The sequence below is a fragment of the Lithobates pipiens genome, unplaced genomic scaffold (assembly GCF_037356315.1).
Source record: "Lithobates pipiens isolate NorthernLeopardFrog02 unplaced genomic scaffold, aLitPip1_a1.2 Scaffold_19, whole genome shotgun sequence".
Lineage (NCBI taxonomy): Eukaryota > Metazoa > Chordata > Amphibia > Anura > Ranidae > Lithobates > Lithobates pipiens.
Window position 1 is genome coordinate 174,688,289 of NW_027507764.1, and position 26,305 is coordinate 174,714,593.

Genomic DNA, 26,305 nt, shown 5'->3' on the forward strand with positions numbered 1-26,305 from the left:
GCAGTGATTCCTGTGTAAATGACACTGGCAGAGAAGGAGTTAACCACTAGGGGGCAGTGTAGGTGTTATGTATGACGTTATGTGTTTTTTTTATTGTAGGGGGCGTGGCCTGGCATGTGACATCACTGATTGTCTTTCCCTATAAAAGGTAAGAGACGATCGGTGACAGCCACAGTAGGAAGCACAGGGAGAGGTTTGTTTACACAGACCTCTCCTCGTTCTTCAGCTTTGTGACCCGATCACGGGACACCAGTGGCAATCGGGTCCGCTGGTCCCAAGGCCGCGGTCACGGACCTCAGGACCGGGTCGGGAACACGCCACCAGCGGAACGCTCCCGACCCATGGCTGGGCACTTAAAGAGCAATGTACAGGTACGTGCTTGCGCCCAGCCGTGCCATTCTGCTGACATACATCGGCGTGAGGCAGTCCTTAAGTGGTTAAAGGAAGAGAATAATTTGTAGTAATAAATTTGGCATGGGATAGGCAAAACTTAATCAAAGCACATAAAGAAGGGTGGATTGAAACATTGAAAATAAGAGAGGAATAAATATTTTATTTTAAGAAGTAGAAGGGAGAGGTTACATTGAAAAAAAGCACAAAATATTATAGAACATGATAATATGAATTTTAAAAATCAATAAAAAAAATGTTTTCCCCTTCATTTCTTTTTTGCTGTTTGACACATGTAATAGGGTGCTGTAAAGCCTCCTTCCTAATTATGTATTGAATAATGTGTTGCATGAATTGAGTTTTATGTTATGAGTTTGAATAGATATATTGTTGCGGATTTCCTTTTTTTTTCTTTTCTTTTTCTGAATATGATATGATCATGGATCTCGTGTATTCCCCGGGGAGGGGGGGGGGGGGGTCACTCAAAGTGTTACAAAGGCAGAAAGTTATTTATTTTTTTTATGTAATGCATTGTCTTCATTAAGGTAGAAAACCTTCTGCATGCAGCTCCCCCATCCCGCCCGGCCACCCGGTCTGGATCCAGCGCTGTGCATGAGAACAAAGGCTTCCCCCGATTCTCTTCCTCCTCATTGGCTCAGACACAGCAGCAGGAGCCATTCCTGCTGCTGTCAATCACAGCCAGTGAAGAGGGTGCAGTGGGCTTGGCTGAGCCATGCTCTGTGTGTCTTATGGACATACAGAGCAGAGCTTGGGAGCGAGCACGCAGGAGAGAGCCAGGAGTCCTACAAAGTAGTCCGCTCTGATGTTTGGTCAGATGGAGAAGCCCAAAGTAGAGTTTTGCGCACAGATGTGCATGGTAGCCAATCAGCTTCTAACTTCCACTTGATTAATTAAGCTTTGACAAAAAACTGGAAGCTGATATTTTTTCTATGCAGAGCTGCACCAGATTTTGCACTCTTCGGTTTTAGTAAATCAACCCCATTCTCTCATCATACTCGAGCTGCTGCACCACTGCAATGAATTCCTTGTATTGTGGTGCAATTTGTCTCTCAGTTTTGGGGTTCTCACCTTGGTCTATAACTTGGTGCTTTTTAAAGACATACAGTAATGAGATATGCCATTTATTTTGTGCTGAGAACAATAATAGTACAAAAACTCTACACTGATTAACAAATGTGGTGGGGTCATCCGTGAAGACCATAAGTGGTTGATGTGTGAATTATTTCCAATTTTCATTTTACATTTTTTTATGATGCACATTAGGAAATCGTGGTGGTCTTTGTTATTTGCCTCTTTCTTCAATAACACTCTCATTATAATTATTGGCATATTTAAACATGCGTCTTGTATAACAGCATCTTATAATACATTTACTTTTTTTTTTCTTTTAGTTCAAGCTCAGAACATTGAAACCCTAAAATCTAAACAGCAACTGGACTTGGAACGAGCCCGCTTCCTTGTAACACAGGCATTTGAAGAAGATGATAAAGGAAATGCAGAAGAGGCCATTGAGCTATATTCAGAGGCAGTTGAGCTCTGTTTGAATACAGTAAGTAAATCTTTAGGAATTTCCCACTCAGGACATTGTGCTGCTTAGAGAAAAGCCCCAGCAGGGTGTGTTAAATGTTAGCACTTTTGCTTCAATACTGAAGACAATTGCTGATGTGCACTTTGTTGATTTTAGCAACATTCTAGATTTTGACCGTTGAGGTGGACAGTCTGTGTTTAGGGTCCATTTACTTTCAGATATGCAAATGTTCCTTTTGTGTATAGATTCATTTAGGATTCTAGGAACATTGGCAAATGTGTATCTGTCATTAGACACGGTATTAATCTGGCACTTTACCTAACAATTTACACCTACAGGTGCCTGTACCCAGCTTACATTTCCTTTTTGTGTGCCCCAGGAGCTTCAAAACTCAGGGTGTTCTATGACCAGGACTCAGAAAATTGTACTTTGGCCCATTCTCTTCACCTTGTAAACCTCCCATATTGGTCAGTTAAACCACCCATCATATTTAGTAACCAATGTTGAGGTGGGGGAAGACATGGACCAGAACCTTTTCTAGTCTGGATAATACAAAATGTATTAACAAATACACTATATTGCCAAAAGTATTGGGACGCCTGCCTTTACACACACATGAACTTTAATGGCACCCCAGTCTTAGTCCGTAGGGTTCAATATTGAGCTGGCCCACACTTTGCAGCTATAACAGCTTCAACTCTTCTGGAAAGGCTGTTCACAAGGTTTAGGAGTGTGTCTATGGGAATGTTTGACCATTCTTCCAGAAGCGCATTTGTGAGGCCAGGCACTTATGTTGGATGAGAAGTCTCCACTCAAATTCATCCCAAAGGTGTTTGATCATGTTGAGGTCACAACTCTGTGCAGGCCAGTCAAGTTCCTCCACCCCAAACTTGCTCATCCATGTCTTTTATGGACCTTGCTTTGTGTACTGGTGCACAGTCATGTTAGAACAAGTGGCCATCCCCAAACTGTTCCCACAAAGTTGGGAGCATGAAATTATCCAAAATGTCTTGATATGCTGATGCCTTAAGAGTTCCCTTCACTGGAACTAAGGGGCCAAGCCCCACCCCTGAAAAAACAACCCCACACCATAATCCCCCCTCCACCAAATGATTTGGAAGGGTGACCCAATACTTTTTGCAATATATAGTGTGGATGAGCGAGTTTGGGGTGGAGGAACTTGACCGTGTGGACAGCCTTCCCAGAAGAGTTGAAGCTGTTATAGCTGCAAAGGGTGGGCCAACTCAATATTGAACCCTACCTAAGACTAGTATGCCATTAAAGTTCATGTGCGTGTATCTAAATGCATATCGCATTGGGAATCAGCTCAAAAACATTTCCATAAGTGGTACTACTCTCCGCTTTGCTGGAGGCAATGTGACCACAGTGGGACACTAGTGCATATTTGGTGTCATTGTTAGCAGTTAAAATGCTTTTTGGTCTGAAGTATTTAACCTAATTTCCTCTGTTGCCCATATCACCTGTACACCTGATCCTAAACTGACTCTTATAGGTATAGAACAGTGACCTCTTTCATTTCAAACATTTATCACCTACACATTGATTGCAGCCAGGCTCTCCATTGCAAAGTCGTTGAAAGATGCAAAAACTCCTATTCTGGCAACTGTAGTTACTCTGCTGAATAATAATCACATGCAGGAATTTCTTTTTGCTAAAGCACATTATAAAGAAAACCCCTTTTTTTGGAGGCATTGGACCCCCTGACTGCAAGGCTACAGATCCATTTCCCTCACCCGAGCTCATTTTAAGGTGTCCCATAAGGTATCAATGTTCTCCTAGCCTACCTACCTTGATAGAATATATTCTTAGATGATTCCAGGTACTACCGCATACATTGTTTTTGTACCACAAAGGGCCCTCGAGGGCTATAATGACAGTAGTACCTTAACTGTAACATAGCCTTCTGCCTCTTTACATATGATGCCTATTGTACCAACCTGAACCTCATTCGTCTATATGTCTAATATGTATACATACTCTTGTTTTACATACTGTTAATACTGCAATTACTTCTGTTAAATTGTTATGTCATCTATAAATATTCAATAAAGAGAATATAAAAAATAAAAATAAAGTTCATGTGCGTGTAAAGGCAGGCGCCCCAATACTTTTGGTAATATAGTGAATGTTTCAGTTGCAGTTAACTATATTGTTGAACTCAAACTTCTATATGCTTCTAGTGTCCAATTACCGAATTTCTCAAGTCACTGATAGATACTATAAGCCATTGCAGGCTATGGAATTAATTTTCGTAGTGAGTAAGTGTCACAGAATTTTGGAAGTATTTGTGTTGGATTCTTTACAAAGTAAATTTACAAATTTCAAGATCGTGCAGAGTAATAGAAATAGGCTAGAAATTATTGAAATACAATGTGTAGATGAATATGCCATTTTACATTTTGACCATAGATAGGCCTTAAGGGTCGGTTCACACTGCTGCTATGCGAGAACCCGTTAAAATCCAGTACAGGGTCCTGCATCGCATGTCACCCGCTGGCGGTTCACATTGCCCCTGAAGGATGAGTCATTCTCATGAAATGAAGGCAATGTGTGGCCAGTGATCTGTCACCAAACATATACAGGGGGTCCCCGGATTTACGAACAAGATAGGGACTGTAGGTTTGTTCCTATGTCGAATTTGTAAGTCGGAACTGTATAATTTTCTTATTTTTAATATTATTTTTCTTATTCTTTATTTTTTTTAATTACTTTTTTATTAATTTATTTCTTATTATTTTTTTATTTTCATTTTTTATAAAAAAAAAAAAAAATTCACTTAACTTTATTGCTATCACACAGGAGAAAACAATTCCCTGTGTGATAGCAATTGGAGGTGACAGGTTCTCTTTATTGACCCTGTCACTTCCAAAACCGGAGTCCTAGCACTGTGCTAGATTTCCTGTCACAGCTGAGAGGGGGGAGCACAGCTCTCCCCTCTCACTGTTTACATAGGTGGCAGGGACAGGAGACAGAAGAGAGAGGTATGTGGGGGAGGGGGGGGGGGGGAGAGGGGAGGACATATTTTAAAAGCGATCTGAGTCCAGGCAGGCCGGCCGCAGTGCACCTCCGCGGGCAGCGGCGCTGGAAAGACCGGGGGTTCTTGGAGGCTTCACTAGGCCGTGGCCACGACGGGCAGTTTTAGCGGCCTGACAAGCCACTGGACCGTACCAGGCCTGTGGATGGGCAGGCAGGATGACAAGGGGGGCCCCTTAACTTTGCAGCCAGGCCAGGAACAGAGGAACGGCTCACTCCAGCAAGGCGTCAGCCAGCAATGACGTCACTCGGGCGCCATTCGTAAAAAGGGGTCATTCGCAACTCGGATGTTCATAAGTCGTGGACCCCCTGTAGTCTGGGAATTTGGTCATCTAAATTGAGTAAACAAGGCCTACACCACAATACAAATCGATATTTAGAAGTTTAATTTTATTGTATCATGTTGCTCCTACATTGGCCTTCTCACACTTTTTTTTTTTATTTCATTTCTTTTTTTTTTTTTTTTTTTCAAAAAATTTTTATTGAGAAAAGAAAAGGGTACATTACAAATGGGTGAGCAGTACGTACAAAATTTTTCTCATTTTGAAAATTCACAGGCTATATAATAGCAATATATTGAGCAACAATTGGTGCCAGGGCACCGTCCCATAAATCTATTTCATTTCTTAATCGTACATCATGGGACACAGAGCCATAGTAATTACTATGTGGGTTATAGGCCACCTTCAGGTGATTGACACTGGCACACCCTAATACGGGAAGTCAACTCCCTATATAACCCCTCTCACTACTGGGAGTACCTCAGTTTTTTTCTCCAGTGTCTAAGGTGTTGGTCATGAGTAAAGATGTGCTGTGCTGAGCTCCATTCAAAGTGTAATTTTAGGCCGAATTGAATGGTACCTGGGCCTCGTGGTGGAAGAACCGAGGTTTAGCTGCTCTTTTGAAAAGGGGCATGGAGGGGGCGGGGCCTAGCGCGGCATTGGCGTGCAGCAAAGTCCAGCGCGGGAGTATGTTTTAAAAACTAAATTTTTTGCTGGCTGCAGCTATTGGAGGGACACGAGCAAAAAGGGGCATGTAAGAGGTTGGTGACACAGGCATTCTCTTGGCACATTTACTAAAAGCACCAGGCTGAGCGTTAAACAGCAGCAGCAGTTACTGGACTATTTGCTTAGGCAGTGGATGCGATTTTCTTCTGGTAGTACCTCTGCATTTGTGCATCAGGCTATGGTCAGAAGGGGGGTAGAAACACCCCAAAAAAGGGCTCAAGAGGGACTCCTTCAAGCTCTAAAAAGCCTAAACTGGGCTCCTTTGGTGCGAGGCTGGAGAGCGTTCCCCCGGAGCTGGAGTGCATCCCCTTCTTCCTTTTCTCTCTCTTTTTGCCTTTTATTCCTTATTTCTTTACCCTATTCTATTATAGTTACTTTTCTTCTCTCCCTTCTTTATTTGAGTACTCTTGTAAACACATGTGCCAGCACCTCTTCCATTATCATTTCTTTAGGACTTATTATAGCACTGAAGTCAAAGGGGAGGGTTGTATAATAGGGGCCCAGTTGTTTGCCTCTCTGACCCCTAAATGGAGCAAGACACAGGATGACTGTCTGGATGGGGTGAGCCAATAACTCTTTGAAGTACCCTCACAGCATCGCACATGTACTACCAGTTTTTCTTCCTTCTTCTCTCTACCTGAATTGTTCTTTATTGTTTTCTTATTCTTCTATGTATCTACGATGTCAGATACTGAAATTGTAATTTCTCTTGTGGAAAATTTGAATAAAAATATTGGAAATTAAAAAGCCTAAACTCATCTCTAAGATGGCATCCTCCCCTGAAGTGGCTGGTCAGAGTGAGCCATCAGGGACATCAGGTGTTGCAACTGTTTCCAACACTGCAGCCCTTGTCTACATTACTGAAGTTTTTTCCTCAACCATATTAGGATTGGAGCAGAGGTTAGCGGCGTTAATCACATCCCAGAGTGGGACTAAGCGCGATGGGTCCCTTTCCCTTACCCAGGACCCTCAATCTGAGGAAACGGGGGTGGGAGATGATGAATTTTTCTCAGGGGACCTGGAATAGGCTGATGACTCCTCTTCTGAGGTGTCAAATGCAGATCAGGTTCACAAACTGAAAGATTGTTGGTACAATCTGTTACTGAATTGGTCCACTGCACATTTATGCTAACCTTAACTGAGTCAGTTGACAAGCCTACTTCTTGTTTGGGTTCGCTAAAGCCTCCCCAAGCTGTGCATGTCTTTCCTATCCATTCATTGCTGGAAAAGCTTATGTATTCTGAGTGGGATCACCCAGATAAGCATTTTTGTCCTCCTAAAAAGTTTTCAACACTTTATCCTATGGAGGAAAAGTTTAATAAAAAATGGGAGATACCAGCAATTGACGCTGCTATAGCCTCTGTGAATAAAACTTTGACTTGTCCGGTAGACCATGCTCAAATGCTTAGGGATCCAATGGACAAAAAGTTGGAATTCCTGTTAAAAAACTTATTTTTTTCTGGCAGGTTCAGTAACTCAGCCGGCGATTGGTGTATGTCAATCCTTGAGAGACCAGTTTAAAGAGGAAGTAAAGTCAAATAAAAAAAATGACACCCTGCAAGGCAAAGTCATAATGAGCTAGTATACATAGCATACTAGCTCATTATGAATTACTTACCTGAGATCGAAGCCCCCACAGCGGTCCTCGGGCACCTCCTCCGTCGCCGCCATAATACCCGGAGTGACTTCCGGGTATCGCGGCTCTGGCACTGTGACTGGCCGGAGCCGCGATGACGTCCCTCTGGTGCATGCGCGAGGGAGCTGTCATTGACGGCATGTTCGGCTTTACTTGCGGTGCGCTCAGTGCGCCTGCGCCGTTGTCTGTGGCGCGCACCAGAAATATCTGCGGTTTGAGATAGAAAATCTTCATTTTCAGTTTGTAGCTTTGCCTTTTGGACTAGCTACTGCTTCTTGAGTATTTACAAAGGTTCTGGCCCCTCCTCTAGCCAAATTAAGGGCTCATGGTATAACGATTTTAGCGTACCTAGATGATCTGCTCTTGATAGACCAGTCGGTAGCCCACTTAGACCAAAGTATGGTCACCACAGTCAACGACCTGGAATACCTAGGTCAGATTCTCAACCTAGAGAAATCTTCCTTTAAAACCATCATGCAGATTGGAATACTTGGGTCTGATCATAGCAACAGCCCAGAAGAGGGTATTCTTACCCCAGGCGAAGATCAGTGCCATAAGGGAGCTGATTCAGGTAGTCAAGGCAAATTAGAATCCTTCTATTCGACTTTGCATGAGGTTGTTGGGAAAGATGGTGGCTTCATTCGAGGCCATTCCTTAGGCTCAGTTTCATTCGAGACTTCTGCAAAACAATATCCTATCGGCTTGGAACAAGAAGGTCCAAGCTCTATATTTCCCAATGTGCTTGTCTCCAGAGGTGTGCCAGAGCCTCAGTTGGTGGTTGATCACCAAGAATCTGCAAAAAAGAAAATGCTTCCTACCAGTTACCTGGAAGGTGGTAACAACAGATGCCAGCCTTTCGAGTTGGGGAGCAGTCCTGGAAGAGGCAACTGTCCAAGAGAAATGGTCCAGATCAGAAATGACCTTGCCCATCAATATTCTAGAGATTCGGGCAGCACACTTGGCCCTGAGGGCCTGCACATTGAGATTACGGAATTGTCCTGTCCGGATCCAATCCGACAATGCCACAGCAGTGGCCTATATCAATCAACAAGGGGGCACGAGAAGTTGTGTGGCCCAGAGAGAGGTGAATCATATACTAACTTGCCTGTCTGCAGTCTTCATTCCAAGAATAGAGAATTGGCAGGCGGACTACTTGTGTCGCCAGCAGTTGTTCCCGGGAGAATGGTCTCTTCTTGTGGCCTCGGCATGGCCCAGGAGATCTTTGTTTGCAGAGATCATAAAGATGGTGGTAGGGGACCCATGGACCCTACCACCACGTCCAGACCTTCTCTCGCAAGGTCCGGTATTCTATCCTGCCTTACAAATGCTAAATTTAATGGTTTGGCTATTGAGACCCACATTCTAAAGAAGTGTGGACTGTCAGGTTCAGTGGTATCTACCTTGGTTAATGCAAGGAAGCCAGCCTCCAGAGTCATATATTATAGGGTCTGGAAGGCATATGTCTCCTGGTGTGAATCCAAGGGTTGGCACCCCAAGTAGTATGTCATAGGTAGAATCCTTGACTTTCTACAAATGGTGTTAGAAATTAAGTTGGCCTTGAGTACTACCAAGGGCTAGGTCTTGGCATTATCCGTATTGTTTCAGCGACCACTCGCTTCGCATTCTTTGGTTCGTAGCTTTATTCAGGGGGTAACATGGCTTAATCCTTCGGTTACGTCACCCCTGAACCCTTGGGACTTGAATTTAGTTCTGTCAGCATTACAGAAACAGCCTTTTGAGCCAATTTGACATATTCCCTTAGTCCTTTTGACAAGGAAACTAGTTTTTCTGGTAGCCATATCTTCTGCAAGAAGGGTATCAGTTGGCTGCTCTTTCTTATAAAGAGCCATATTTAATTATTCACAAGGATAAGGTAGTATTGCGTCCTCATCCTAACTTTCTACCGAAGGTAGTGTCAATTTTCATTTAAACCAGGATATTGTTCTACCGTCATTTTTTTCCAGAACCCGGTTCTACGGAAGAAAAGTCACTACATTATCTTGATGTGGTGAGAGCAGTCAAAGTCTACTTGAAGGCGACTGCTCAGACTCGAAAAACTGATGTTTTGTTTGTATTTCCTGAAGGTCCTAAAAGAGGACAGGCAGCATCGAAATCTACTATTTTCAAATGGATTCAACAAGTAATTGTTCAAGCTTATGGTTTAAACCGGAAAATTCCACCTTTTCAAATCAAAGCGAACTCCACAAGGGTTGTTAGTGCTTTGTGGGCAGTGCATCACCAAGCCTCCATGGCTCAAATCTGCAAGGCCCAACTTGGTCTTACATTTACCAGATCAGGTAGATGTAAAAAGTCATGAAGCTATCGCCTTTGGGTGCAGTGTGCTGTAGGCTGCAGTATAAGCTCTCTGATCTCATGGTGCCATAATTTTGTTGTGTCTCCCTCCCTTCAGTTGGCATTGCTCTGGGACATCCCACATAGTAATTACTATGGCTGTTCCCCGTGACGTACAATTAAGAAAATAGGATTTTTATAACGGCTTACTTGTAAAATCCTTTTCATTGAAGTACATCACGGGACACAGAGATCCCTCCCTTCTTTCTAGTATACACATTTATTGCTTTGCTACAAAACTGAGATACTCCCAGTTGTGGGAGGGGTTTTATAGGGAGGTAACTTCCTGTTTAGGGTGTGCCAGGGTCCATCGCCTGAAGGTGGCCTATAACCCACATAGTAATTACTATGGCTCTGTGTCCCGAGATGTACTTCAAAGAAAAGGATTTTACAGGTAAGCTGTTATAAAAATCCTATTTTTCTAATTATTGTTGTGCATATATATGCTGTATGTTTTATATCTACTTTAAGTTCAGGTATTGTTCTGAATAGGCATAGCACAGGTTTACTTGAACACTGCAGTGATTATAAATATGTGTTCACTGATAGTACACTATTCTTTCCTGAGCTTATCCCCTAGAACCAGAGAAAGAAAAAGTCACGTCATGGCCTGGATGTAATAATACTTCATTCCTTTTGTCATTTGACCTTTTTAAAGGTTGGGCAATCCAGGAAATACTGCTTTAATGTGTTTGTTTTTTTAGTCTAACGAAACCACAGATCAAAACCTACAAACAAAGCTAAAGCAGCTGGCTCGGCAAGCACTGGACAGGTGAGTAAAATATTTCCTGTATTTTTAAAGTAACATACATCTCACTGTAGCAGATTTTTAACCAAGGTTTGGTTATTTCTTCAACCAGGTAGCCTGGTTGTAAAGGTACTTGTTTGCTATTTTAAGAAAACAACATTGTTTTTTATACTTACCTGCTATGTGCTATGGTATGGCACAGAACAGCCCCAAGTCTCCTCTTCTGTGTCTTTCCCATAGCAAGCGCTTGCTATGGGGCAGACATGAGTGCTCAATTCCGTGCCATCCTTTGTGCGTCTATTAACACACACACAATGCGTCTTGGCCCCATCCTCTGCTGTCTGCTTGCAAGATTTGATTAACAGCAGCAGGAGCCAATAGCTCCCACTTCTTCCTTCATGCCCTATGAGTAGAGAGTAGCGCTGCTGCTCTTGGGCACTGCGCTGAATCAAGTTCAGGCTCAGGTAAGTATTTTAAGGCGGGCTGCGGGGAGCTGACATTTAAAGATTTTTTTATCTGAATGCAGAGAATGCATTCAGGTAAAAAACACTTTGCCTTTAAAGTGACCAGGTTTCCAAAATGAAATCCGGGGACACCCTATGGACAATGGGCAATTTTATTCAGGGTGGGGCCGATGTAGAGCAAGGGGCGGAGGATAATGGCAGCATGCAAAGCATACTTAACCATATGTTGGGTGTGACATCAGCAGGGGTAGCTTAAAGGAGTATGGTTTAATAACACCTAAGCCTACTTTGCCTGCTCTGAGTCAAGAGTGCATAAAATACACAGTGTGAAGGCCAAAAGTAAGTAAAGCACAGAGTGCCTCTAAAACTAAAACTCCTCCCAATGCAATTCCCCCCCCCCTTCCATGACAAAACCACCTTTAGCACAAAATCCCCACTCCCTGAATTGTACTCATCAGACCGTGGCATTGCACCACTATCTGCTGGTGGGTTCCCTCCCCTGATCTCCAGGGGTAGGATCTGTACAGCTGCAGATGGCACCCTATGCTTGTAGGATGGAGAGAAGTCTGTGGCATCAGATGGAGCATTTCACCTCTCCAGTACTCCCATTCTTTCCTCTGCACAGGCAATCACCAACATGCTCATGTGACAGCTCATGTCACATGAGCGTGTTGCATTTAGGGCTGCCAGCGCTTTTTACTGTGCGGCACTGCACTGTTTTAACTGACAATTGTGCAGTTATGCAACGCTGTACCCATAAATTTATATCATATATAATTATTTCACGCAAATAGAGCTGCTTTCTTTTGGTGGTATTTGACCACCTCCTGGGTTTTTATTTTCTATTATATAAACAAAAAAAGGCTGACAATTTTAAAAGAAAAAAATATTATTTACTTTTTTTCTATAAAACTTATCCGATAAAAAAAAAAAAAAATCGAATCTCTTTAGCCAAAATGTATTCTGCAACATGTGTTTGGTAAAAAAAAAATCCCAATAGGTTTATATTGATTGGTTTGTGTGACAGTTATAGCTTGTACAAACTATGAGATATATACTGGGAGTTTTATTTCTTTTTATGCTAGTAATGGCGGCGGTCAGCGACTTCTAACGATACTGCGATAGTGCTGCAGGCAATCTGTCACTAACTGATGCTCGGAGAAACTGACTGACTACCACTGACATCACCAGTGACGTTATTACAGTGATCAGTACTAATAATATGCACTGTCACTGTACTAATGACACTGGGCAGGAAGGGGTTAACATCTAGGGCGATCAAGGATTGAATGTGATTGTGTATACTCTGTGCTGCTTCTACTGGGGAACTAGTTGTTTTCATTCCCTCCTTAGAACTGCACACAGCTTTGTGTTTTACATTCATAGGGCTGTGTTTGGTGAAGGTCAGAGCCGATCAATGGGTGCTTGCGGTAAATCATTGTCTGGGACCCGGTAATCGACATATAACGGGTCAGGGGGGCGCGCACGCACGCACCCCCTGTCCAAGTACATGACCCAGCACAGGGAGGCCGCTCTGCCACGGTATATGTAAGTTATACGGCTGGCAAGGGATTAAAATGCTGTCCACAGGGCAGCTGCTCCTCCTGGATGCCCCCCACCCCTATACCCTAGTGTAGTGTGAACTTACCTGCTCCACGCCCAGATGTGCATTGCAGGTCACCATCACAAAGAAAACCAAGTAGGTAAATAATCCTTATCCTTATCTACTGCAAAAATTTCTACACAAGCTGAGAGGATAGGGATCGGGTAGGCCGTGTGATATTAGTATATGATATCATTAATAACCCCACAAACAGCTGGGAGCAGACACACTCCTCCCCTCCCTCCTCTGGTTCCAGGCCAATCTACAGAAATGTTTCTAAAACAGATTACCCGACAGTAGTGCAAAGTGGATTTGCCTTTCGTAAATAACCCCCCATGATTTATATCAGGGTTTCTCAGCTAGGGTTCCTCCAGAGGTTGCCAGACGTTGCTTGAGCAATGAGCAAATTCTACCTCTCAGATAAGTACCCACTGACACCATTGAACTTTAGCAATCTGTAAGGGTGTAATTCTTCCCAATGACCACAAGTGTAAAGCCCCATACACACTATCAGATTTTCTGTTGATTTTTTCCTTCAGATTTCAAATCTTAGGAGTTTCAATGTGTATGCAATCAGGCAGACCCTTCTACTTCATGGTTTTGGTAAATCTGAAGACAAAACTCAGCAGAAAATCTGATGTGTATGTATGGGGCTTAAGGAGAATTCTTTCCACTGACCATCACACGAATGTATGATTAGTTATTTTTTTTTAATTTATATAAATGCTTTTTTATTAACTTGCATGTACTTTTGCTAGAAAATTTGACTGTATCAGAAGAGTCAGCCCCCTATCACCTCACCCACCCACATCTCTGAATCCACTGGGGAAGGTGACATCACATTCACATAGTGCTCAAAAATAGTCTCAGGGCTTTTGGATGTCTACACAAACAAACAAGGCTTTTACAAGTTCACAGCATTTATAAAATATATTAAATGCACATATAATCTTATGAATTTTTTTTGTGAAATAATGTTCTGGTGACAGGGTCTCTTTAAATATCATAAGGAAATGTGAACAGTGAAGTAAGGTTTATAATGGTTATAATCCATTGTTTTTTCTTTCAGCCAGCGGGCTGAACAATGTAGTTGGTGGAATCCCCCCTACAGGGGCATTGTATTCTGACAGCGAAATGCGGCTGGTCCCTGCTGAACTGGCTGAATTTTGATCCTCCATGGCAGGGATATGCAATTAGCGGTCCTCCAGCTGTTGCAGAACTACAATTCCCCTGAGGCATAGCAAGAATCTGACAGTCACAAGCATGACACCCAGATGCAGAGGCATGATGGGACTTGTAGTTTTGCAACAGCTGGAGGTCCGCTAATTACATATCCCTGCTCTATGGCTATGTTTGAAATGTCGTTAAATGTCTTGGATCCATGAAATGTGTTTAAAGTAATTAAAATATTTTATGGTGGACCCGATTCCTGATATTCTTACCTTCTGTAACTGAGAATGTCATAGACTTATTTTCCTTTATTAAAAGTAATGAATAAACCACATACAATACCAATTCCAATTAAGTTAGCTGTCACTTGAAATGCACCTATCGTCTTTTTTGCTTCATGCATGTATGTGATTTTTGATCTTTCTGAGCCAGGGCTGTAAAGTGGCAGCCTTATAGGGTTTGAGCCATTATTGTTGTTGTTGGACATCTAACCCTGCACAATGCCTTGTAGTTTTCTTATTTTGAAACATGTTAATCCAAGAACACCACCGTACCACTGCTACTTTTATCTTGGACTGTAGCACACCAGAAGAGCCCCTATCCTTTCCACTTTCACAGCCGTTGATATTACAGAGTAGTTTTAACGTTACTTACTATGCTGTCAGGGTCATTATAAACCAGCTGGGTGTGTTAATAACAAAACAGTATTTACCTTTAATTGTTGTGTTGTGTTGGATGATATTTCCTGTATATTATCTAAATGATGACAATGTATAATTGTGTTGTTTTCATAAATATTGTTTTTTTTGTGTAATTAGGGCAGAATCCTTAAAGGAATCTATGTCCAAGTCTTCTGTTAAAGACAAGACATCTACCCCCAAGCCAAGCCAGCCAGCAAAACCGTACCTTCCTCTGGGTCCAGACTTCAGCCTAAATGATAAATCATCATCTGTCAAACCTAACTTGACCCAAAGTAGTGAGCCACCTCGCCAAAGATACACATCAGAGGAGATCGAAGTGCTTAGGTACAATCTCATTGCCTGGTTAACATTATTCACAGACATATGAAGGTGTTTGCCGCATTGCCGAAACATCTATCTCATGAACAGCCAAAAACAGAAATAACTTCATATATAATTGGGGCTAAGATCATTTGGGTGGTGGCTGAAAAGTTCTCACTGCACTGTTAGATTTTTTTTGGGGTGAGATTTGTCTGTAAAAGATTTTAATACGATGTCTGTCTTAAACTCACCACAATCTGATCTTCCAATTGCTTTTAGATTTATCAACAACTATGTATTAAAGGGCTGATCTAAAGAATTTATTCAGTTCATATCTAGAGAGGTAGGACTTCTAAATTAGATTGTAAGTTTTACACAAATTAAAGTTTGACTTAAAATTGTAAGTTTGTGTATCCCTCTTTACAGTTTGTATGGTAGTGTAAAGTTGGTCCTGTACCGGCAACATTTCCAGGGAAAATGGTGGATGGTAAGAGATGTACTTACCATCACTATAACTGGTCCACCAATAGGTCCCACTAATGTTTTAATGCAGCACACATGAAAAAAACAGGCTATTGCCTTTTCTTTGGAGAAAGGACGAAGGTCAATTAAAAATTTGTCACTAGAGATGGGCTTGAGCGTGTTCGGGATCCTAGTCCCAACCCACCTGCCTGATCCCGCCAGGAAGCCTACACTGCACACCGCTAATGACAGGTAGTGAAATATTTCAGACCGGCAAATCTCTCGCTGGCTGGGATTAGCGGTGTGCAGTGTAGGCTTCCTGGCGGGATCGGGCAGGTGGGTTGGGACTAGAATCCCGAACACGCCTGAGCCCAACTCTGTTTGTCACATTGGTATAACATATACTAATGCTATACAAATCATGGAATAAATATGGCTTTTCTGTTTCATTGTGCAGCAGGCTGTAGCTTTCATTTTCTGTAAAAATGTAAAATAACCTCTTTAGGTAACACTCTCACTCTCTGAGACACGCTGAAAGACCTCAGTAAGTGCGCTGAAATGGCCCATCTCCATATCTAGATTACAGAAACGGGCAATACAGTTTGTTGAAATCTTTCTAATGTATCCAAAATAAAAATAAGGCAGTTTCCGAGTTACAAACAGCCAACTTACATATGACTCCCACGTACAAACGGAGGGGTACAACAGGAAGTGAAAGGAAACTACCCCTAGGAAGGAAAAATCACTCCTGTAAGAGTTATCATGGGAAAAGGTGTCTCCACTGAAGCTTTATCACAAATCCTTGTTTCCACAACAACCCAACATTTTCAAAATCCAATTTTCACATGTAAAGAAAGTGAGGTGAAATCTTCTGAACAGGGACACTAACAGCAAAACAAACCTTACAGGAGTGTTAACCCGCCTCTCTGCTATCTAACAAAAACCTTACAAATATTTTTTTTTGGCTGGAGTTACACTGAAAAAATGTACCTATTCCAACTTGCATACAAATTCAACTTTAAGAACAAACCTACAGAACCTATCTTGTTTGTAACCCGGGGACTGCCTGTAATTGGTTTGATAATACAGATATCTAGACACATTTTTATCTCATGTCGGGTGGCACTTATGAAAGAATTTGCATACCAAATAATCCAATCAATACCACAAATGCTGCATAACAAATATTAAAGATTACATTTTATTGTTACAAAACTTAAAAACTTTAAAATTAAGTGCAAGATTCTGCATAAATTTATAATAAGAAATTCATGCAATTCCATCTATCTCCACGTAAATTCTATATTTGCATCAATAATGTATTCAAATGTGGCATGTATAACAAGATCATGTGGCAAGATTACCCATTAGGATTAATTTCTATTACTACAAAATGGCACAAAAATCCAATTTTGTAAATCCTATTACTACAGAAATTGCACAAAAGTACTGAGCCAGTCTCCTAATGAATACAGTTGGGCTGAAGAAATTGGCTTTATTTTTCCTGTACTAAACTAGTTTTCACTTTAAAGGAAAAGTTCAGCTTTTGAACATGTTACATGTTCCACCCATTTGTAGGGTGGAACATGTAACATTGTGCAGCATCTGCAGCCTCTTCCCCCCTACTCCCCCCCCCCCCCTACAGTTTCCGGTGAATGAATGCCTACAGTTCCCGTCAGCCGTTGCGGTTGACAGCTTGTAGTTCTGATGAGTGCTCTTAGTACATTGATCTTCCTGCACGCAGGTAACTGCCTGTCTGTACAAGCAGAGTCTGCAGAAGCCAGAGATGGCACCCGCAATCTGTTGATCACGGGTGCAATGCTCTGTCTCTACAGGCTCCTTAGAAAAAAAATAAACGCACATTTTTTTTACCTGCAAAAAATATGCTTTTATTCTTTTTTTTTTTTCAAGGGGTGAACTTATCCTTTAATTTTAGGAAATTTCTGCAGCCAGTAATGATCACTTCAAAACTTGCATGTGCTCGTTATCATCCAGAGCTAACACATACATTTCATGAGTGCTAGAATCACTTGCATTATTGGTGATTATCAGGCTGGTAATATATTCGGTTCCTTCCCACACTAAATTTTTTTTTACTGCTTTGCAGAAAAACCTCAAAGATCAACGGGATTGAATATGTGCCATTTATGAGTGTCGACCTCAAGGAACGGTTTGCCTTTCCCATGCCATACTCGTAAGTATATCTTATTGGATAACAAAATGGTTAGAAAAAGGCTGGAAGGATATTGAAAACATAGAAAAATAATGGCTTGGTTGGAGTGACCTTAAAGTGGTTGTAAACCCTTACAAACCACTTTGACCTACAGGTAAGCCTAGATTAAGGCTTACCTGTAGGTCCAAGCAATATCTCCTAAACCTATATGGTTTAGGAGATATTTGCCCGAAAACGGGCACCGCTGTCTACGGCGCATGCGCCGTAGACAGCGGCACGCAGGCGCACTGAGCGCGGCATTTCCAAGAATGGAGCTGCCGTGCGTGTCGACTCCCGTGCGCATGCGCGGGAGTGACGTCATCGCGGCTTCGCCGAATGACAGCGGCGGAGCTGCGAGACCCCACCAACAAGATGGATGCGGCGGACTACAGGGGACAGCGGCGACTTCGCTGGCTCCTGTGTCAGGTAAGTGACACATAATGGGCTACTATGCGATGCATAGTAGTCCATTATGCTTTGCCTTTACAGGGAATGAAAGAGGAAGTAAACTCATCAGGGTTTACTTCCTCTTTAATCACCTTCAAGTAGGAACAATTACTGCTCAAGCCGGTCTTACTGCAGACTACTACCAAAAGACTTGACCCGACTAAAGCGCAGTGGCATGGGGACCTTCTAGGTCTGTCAGAGGAAGCCAGGCAGGGTATCTTAGCCCCCCCCCCCTGTTTATAATATCCTGCAACAATAAACCTTTAGGCCACTTTCACACTGAGGCACTTTACAGATGTTTTAACGCTACAAATAGCGTCTGCAAGGCGCATCTCCTGTCACTCCAGTGTAATTGCCTGAGTGCTTCACACTGGAGCGGTGCTTTTGCGGGACATTTAAAAAAAAAAGTCCTGCAAGCAGCATCTTTGGGCAGTTTAAGAGCGATGTATACACCGCTCATAAAATGCCCTGCCCATTGAAATGAATGAGCAGCGCTGCCGAAGCGCTTTGACAGAGGTGCTTTGCGGACGCTATTGACCCATTCGGCTGCTAGCAGGTGGATAAAAGTGAACGCTAGCCGCTGAAAAGTGCTGCTAAACCCATGGTAAAGCATCGCTAAAACTAGTGGTGATTTACCGCCAACACCCTCACCGCCCCAGTGTGAAAGTAGCCATAAAGTTAAATTATTTGCATATATGATACACACCCTATCAATTATTTAAAATGGGCAATTTACCTGCACTGACTTGTCCTAAATGCCTAGTTTTCATTCATATGACCTGGAACTTCCTGCAATATGAATCTTGTGGTCTGAGATGTTTTTATATAAAGTAATGTATATAAAATATAATGTTCAGAAAATTGTGTACTGTTTCCATGTGTCTCTCACACCAAAAGGTGAATAATTCTTATATAAATAAGAAAAAAAAAAAACTTGAAAGACAAAGGCTTATAGCTTTTGTCTTGCAAGGGTCTAATAGCTTCCACATTATGCTGTACTTTTCAGTGATGTTGGAGTACTTGTCAGGTCTCATCTTCTGTATGCAATGTTAATTGATGTCCTCTGTCTGTGTAGTCATATTGTACCATTCTATAATAATTGGCAATTTGTTGTTTATGGATTTTTTTCCTGGAAAGCTAAGAAAATATACCTTAAAAATAGTGAATGATAATGGTACATCCTGTAAAGATTTGTCTGTGCAACTGTTACTCTGGAGTAGCGCTGCTGCAGTAGAAAGTGCCATTTGATGTCATTTTGGCTGTTTATATGGATTCACCGTGGCAGCATGTTGGGGGTTCTACAAGCCACATGCAGCTGGATAGAGGCCCGGGGCAGATCCAAAATTCTCAGGTGGTATTGTAATGCAGCGTACACACGACCGGACTTTTCGACGGACTAGGTCCGATGGAACGAATCCGGAGGACAATTCGATCATGTGTGGGCTTCATCGGACCTTTGCTGTCTAAAAATAAGACGGACTTTGGATTTAAAACCTGTTTCAAATCTTTCCGATGGACTCGAGTCCGGTCAAAAGATCCATTCGTCTGTATGCTAGTCCGACGGACTAAAACCGACGCTAGGGCAACTACTGGCTACTGGCTATGAACTTCCTTATTCTAGTCTGGTCGTACGTCATCACGTTCCAATCCGTCAGACTTTGGTGTGCTTGTGTGTGGCCAAGTCCGTTTGTTCGGAAAGAACGTCGGAACTCCGCTGGGAAGACCGTCGGACCTAGTCCGTCAAAAAGTCTGGTTGTGTGTACGCGGTATAACTCTCAGCTCACCGTCAAACACCATGTATTTTCCCAAGATTCCTACATAAACATAGATGCATGGGTATTCTTTAAGAAAGTTCAGTTTGCTTTTACCATAGCAATTTAAAGATGGAGAAAAGCACTAAATATATTCTCTTCTTCAGGGACAGGTATGGCAAGTTGGCACTATCCCCCAAACAGAAAGCCATATTTTCCAAGTGGGTGAGACCAGACGAAATAACCAATAACCCCATCATGATCTATACTGTGTCAAGTTTCAGCATTAAGCAGGTAACCGCTCATATTTTTTTTTGTTCTTTAAACATAAACATACCTAGGGGAATTCACAAAGATTGCTGCTAAGTTTTAACAAGGTCAGTTTCTTATATATGAGAGTAGAGTAAATAGACTCAAATTCACATATGTAGTGCAGACACCTGAATCTGTGCAACAAGTCAAAAGAAGTATAAAGCAGTAATAAACCCAAAAAGCAAACCTTTATTATATTGCAGCTCACCAATTTGTGGATGTGATGCATTATTATTATTATTCAGGATTTATATAGCGTCAACAGTTTGCACAGCGCTTTACAACATGAGGGCAGACATTACACGTACAATACAAATCAATACAGAAGGGATCAGAGGGCCCTGCTCGTTAGAGCTTACAATCTAGAAGAAGTTTCCTTTTTAGGCTTGCTTTCTTCTATTGTCATCTGGTAAGCCAGCCAGCAAGTCTGTTGATTTTCACAGCACAAGCTCTCCAGCAGAATGTATCTGTTTACTTGGAGGAGACAAGCTACTTAACACTGACAGGGGAGATTCAAATTATCAGCTTTTATTTATTCATGTAAAACCTTGATCCCAAAAGGAAAAAAACTTCTTGCTGTAACTGATTATAAAGCATGAGCTAGAGTTTGGCTTCAAATTATTAGTGGTTACTGAAAGTAAAGCATCAGGACTTTTACGTTATTTGTTTTAGACAGTTGTGAATAAAAAAGGCTGTCAAAGAAAGCAATTTGTTGTACCGAAACACGTTCCATGTATACTGTGAACCACTCTCCTCTGGTGCTAACACAGGGCAGTCCCGTTTCCCTCCCCACCCCCTGTTTGGCAGTCGTCACCAGTGACGTGGAGATTTCGCTATACGCAATGCGTAATCCATGTCTCTTGCGCTAATAAGCTCCCTTTCAGCCTTTTGGTATAATAAGCCTGTGTCTCCCACATTTTCCCAAGTAAACAAACATAGTCACCGTCCTCACATTCTCAGCTCCATCGCTCGACTGCCTTTTATTTATCAGCAACAAAAAGAAATGACAAACAGGAAGTCGTGGCTCCAACAGCCAATCGCTTCCTCCATTTAAAATGACCACTCAGGAAATGACAGCACTAAAGGGGAGGGCATTCACAGGAGTGGGAGGGAGAAGTGCACATGTCTCATCCACTTGAGGCATGTACGCTTCCCCCCGACCAGCCACATGCATGCACATCCACCATCTTGGTCAGCATGAAACCCACTCAATACTGCTCAGAGTAACCAGTATCTAGTAAGATCATTCTACTTGTTCTTGCAGGCTTGAGAAGATCTGTGGGGACATTGCTACTGCTGTTGTCAATATACGGTATGAGTATACCACAAGGAAGATATCAGTGTCCTCTTATTAAAGCAGATATGTGTCCAAAAAGGGATGGCGTAGCCACAACAGAGCTATAATATTTTTCTCTCGTTATGCAGACTTCGCTTCTCTAATGTGCATAGAAATTTGAAGGCAAGAAGCCCAGCGCTTTGCGCTTGATACTTACAAACTGGCAAATGCCCACACACACAGAGAACACGTCTCCAAGCCCATGAGAAGGTTTTCATACTGACGGTTTTACTGCTGGTCCCAATTCAACCCAAGTGCGCTCTGCTAGAGCGCTCCTTGGTTAAAGCAGACACAGGGAGACAGATGACAATCTATAAAACACACATCCTAAAATAAAATGTCCACATGACTCCATATAATAATATTTCAACAACACCGGTTAGTTTCCGGCCCTTGGACCAGATAGCGACTCCAGCGACTGGAGCCATGGCTCCTGTCATCACACCCTCGATACCACTCTTCTAGGATTCCAGCGTGGTTTTTCTTCTGCCTTCATTCCACCTTTCAGCGGCAATCCTGCCCTCCGGCTCCACTTGCTGAGCTGCCCATTGATTGAACCTGTCAGCAACCACAGCCATCCATCCACCCACCTGGATGAGGAATTGGACAGCATCCAGACTTGACTGTGTTTAATTTACGCCATATTTGGCTTTTCCAGGCCAGTACTGAGTAGGCAGCCTGAATCCTCATAGTACTGGTCATTCTGTGTGTAGACACATTTATACACCATGTTTATGCTCCGGGACCTGGAATATACAAGGTATTGGCTTTATTTTTGATCTGCCTCTTATTGTTTCTTTTTAATTAATTTATTGTTTCCCTAATCACATTTCTAGAAACATTGGTCATTTAGCAACAGTTAGCAATCTTCAAGTGCTTGCCTCTACAAACGTGATAGCCACTAATGCCGCGTACACACGACCAGACTTTTCAACGGACTTGGTCCGGCGGACAATCCGATGGACTTTGCAGCTGAGGTCCGCTGGACTTGCAAACGAACAGACTTGTCCACACATGATCACTCCAAAAGTCAGACGGATTCGAACGTGATGACTTAGAATAAGGAAGTTCATAGCCAGTAGCCAATAGCTGCCCTAGCATCGGTTTTAGTCCATCGGACTAGCACACAGACGACCAAATTTTTCGACTGGACTCGAGTCCGTCGGAAAGATTTGAAGCAAGTTTTATTTCTAGGTCCGCCGGACTTTTGGGAAGAAAAAGTCAGACAGATCCCAGTCTGCTGGACCAAGTCCATCAAAGTCCGGTCGTGTGTACGCGTCATTATTCTTTTATTTGCCCTTTTGTGCTCACAGCTGTGGGCCAATGTATAACGCACCCCTACTGTTTCCCTATGAATATTTCCCACGTGAAGACTAGTTTTACAGTATAAGTATACATCAGGTAGTTTTTTTGTCCGTTTTTGAATTGTGGAAATCAGTGGTGCTTCGCCACATTTACCAATCTCTGGGAAAAATTTGTGCAACTGCACTTGCAAAGTGCACAGTCTATTAGTAAATCAACACCACTGATAATAAGAACAGGTGCTAAAAGGAACTACAGCATGCAAATTTGGTTTATGTAGTTCGAGATGAAAGAAAACAAGTCTTAAAGTAGTAATAAACCGCTGTTGTGTTTTTTTTTTTTTTTTTTTTTTAAATCCTGCAAGGTAAAGCCATAATGTGCTAGTATGCATCACATACTAGCACATTATGTGAAACTTACCTTAGAGCAAGCCCTCCAGCAGCGCTGTCACCGTTGATGGTGCTTCCATCTACACCTGGTCTTCCTTCCAGGTTCTCAGACTACGGCTGTGTAAGTGGGTGGAGCAATGACAATGTCACTCCCACGCATACGTGCGGGAGCCACCATTCATGGCACAGGACTCTGAAGGAATGACGCTGTATGCTGTTTCTTCAGAGTGCGTGTGCTAGTGACGTCACCGGCTGCATCAAAAGTAAATATCTCCTAAACTCTGCACATTTAGGAGATATTTACTGTACCTATAGGTATGCCTTACCATAGGCTTACCTATAGGTAAAAGTCATGCATGGGAGTTTACTCCCACTTTAAGTTATAGTGAACTGGGTAGCATGGGTGACCTGTAGCTGCATAACTCCAGATTCCTAGGGTAAATGTGATTGTGAATCTCCCTACTATCGTTTATCCTTTATCTCTTCTATTGAAATTAAATGAGTAACGGTAAGTATACTGTATATACTGTACAATATGTATTCAGTTGATATCATTTTGTACCAAAGTGCATCACTGCATAATGCTCACTCAGCAGTGACTGACATTTTAGTGGACATCATCCTTATCAAAATGGATATGCTCAGCTTCACCCAAATATGAATAGCAGAAGACCGTAAACCAGATACTGTCTGTTATTTGTAGTTGCCTTCCAGATCACATTGCACGGCATAGGACACTAGTGTGAGCTCTTCTTCCTCCTTACTGCTCCTGTATAATTGTATTTAAAGGAGAAACAATCAGCGCTCACATATATCATAAGAACAAATTATTGCAAGCTGGACACCTCAAGGAGCAATACACAAAACCCCTAATGGCACATTAAATTATACAAATGGTGCAGGGCAAAATACAAAAGTCCACATATATTGGTCATGTATGACAGAAGAAGAACATGTAGAGAGGAGACACCACGTGGAGAGACAACTATTCGCTTGTATGTGACCCTCCTTCCACCAGTAGGAATAAACTCTTACCAGCTCAAATGGACCTCTGAAATCTCAGATGGTCAAAAGCGCAGATTCACACTCGGGGTGTGCCGGAGCCTTATTAGTTGATTTCCACGTACGGATGAGGCAATTTTCAAATCTGATTAGTCAGGTGCAGCCGACTCCAGATGGAAGCCCAACAAATTCACTCCAGATATAAATGGGCAGGCATGTATAAGCAGGAGAAATCCAGGAAAAAACTCCAACCAAAAATTAATAAAAAATAAAAAACGATCTAAGCGTAGCTTGAAACAGATCGCTTTATTAAGATACACATTAGAAAAAAAAATTAATAAAAAGATTAAACACCAAAAAATCTTTCACTTATAAACTCCTCAGTTATATGAGTAAGTTACTTGAAAACAGTGACTTGCTGTCAATACTGCTTTACACCACAAGATGCCAGTATAGTGTATATATTAGCAGACATTGATATGGTAAAAGCTGAGCAGCTTGCAGCAGGAGATACACTGGAAATAAACAAAGAACAAAAGCACGAACTGGACGGCGGGTGACGTCCACAACAAGCTCCTCCCCCGTACGTACGTTACGTCCTATCAGGACTTCGCCACTGCTGACAAAGTCCTGATAGGACGTAACTGGTTAATGCTCACAGTACACAGACATGTTCTCTTAATCGGTGGGACATGCTGGCTTTTATGGCAAAGGACAGCATTTGGTTGAGATAGTATGAAGAGCATAAATATTGTGCAAATTATCTAATAAAGAATTCAGCAATGGCTGTGTTTAAATGAATGCTGCTTGTTTTTTTCCTATGCATTGCAGGTGGCAATGTAGTCTTTTGTCTGATTCCAGTGCTCTTTCTTGTGTGCAAACATATACTCCTGGCTGGGTAGTGAGTGGAATATTATCAATTTATGACTAACCATAACATCTTTACCATTACACTGACCCTTATGCCTAACCTGTAGCCTCAATAATGGGGCATCATCATATCATGTGTTTTAGGAACAGCGGTGGTTAATGCAAAAGCATTTATAACAGTCTTTCTCAATCAGGGTTCCTCGAGCAATGAAGAGTTTCTCGCACCCATTAACCACAGATATCAATTATATTTTTAGCTGTGTGTAAGCCCTTGTACACACGGCCAGAGATTCCAACGGAATGTGTCCGATCGGACCGTTTTGTCGGATATTCCGACTGTGTGTGGTCTACATCGGACTGTTTCCGTCGGAGTATCCGACGGACCAAGTTTTCCAACTTGTTGGTAAAATTTTCTGACAAAATGCTCCGATCGGACATACTCTGATCATTTGTAGAGAATTCCACGCATGCTCAGATCAAATTCCTACACCAAAGCTATTGGCTACTAGCATGAACGTAGTCCCCTCGTAACGAAATAACGTCATCACGTCGGATTTTCCGGCAACTTTGTCCGACCGTGTGTATGCAACAGTTTCGGACAAAATCCGTCGGATTTGGTTGTCGGAATCTCCGACCGTATGTACAAGGGCTAAGGGGAGGGGGGTGTTTTCCCACTGATCAACAATGTAAGGGTGTGCTTCTCCGACTGCCCATTAATTTAAGGGGTTCTTCTTCCATTGGCCAATGTAATGGACCACTACACCGACTACCGATCTAAGATAGCACTTTTCCACTGACCACCAATGTAAGCGGCACTATAATTTGCAAGGTTTTTTTTTTTTCTGGTCATAATTATTTTGTTCTATTTTATGATTAAGACTTTCTTAGAACAGAGGAATGTTAAAAAAAAAAAAAAAAAAAAGTCTCTGGGTCTCAAATATGCTAGATACATTACATTCTTCACTGTTTTGTGTATTATTATATTTATAACTTATTAACCATGCAAATTTGGTATTAGTTAGAGATGTAATCATTTTAGTAGGGGTTCACCAGGACATGAAAATTATTTCAAGGATTCCTCTGTATTAAAGGCTAAAGCTGGCCATAGACGAATCTCGGTGGGCTCAGCAGGGACTGGCTGAGATTCGGACCATGCATGGTCGATCTGAATGTACCCAAGTTGTTCAAGCTATTAACTTGGGTACAACCAGCCTAATGGATTTTACAAGTGATTGTTGCTAGTGGCTA

At 42.2% G+C, this 26,305-nt stretch overlaps 1 protein-coding gene across 1 annotated transcript in view; it reads left to right on the forward strand.

Annotated features, from left to right (window-relative positions):
- The window catches only part of CAPN7 (calpain 7), a 134,415-nt gene that overhangs the window by 61,485 nt on the left and 46,625 nt on the right, over positions 1–26,305 (forward strand). Inside the window, exons 3-7 of the mRNA XM_077491488.1 lie at positions 1,803–1,960; positions 10,693–10,760; positions 14,792–14,998; positions 17,544–17,630; positions 20,014–20,140. Coding sequence (XP_077347614.1) covers positions 1,803–1,960; positions 10,693–10,760; positions 14,792–14,998; positions 17,544–17,630; positions 20,014–20,140 — 647 coding nt within the window. The remainder of the gene's footprint in view (positions 1–1,802; positions 1,961–10,692; positions 10,761–14,791; positions 14,999–17,543; positions 17,631–20,013; positions 20,141–26,305) is intronic.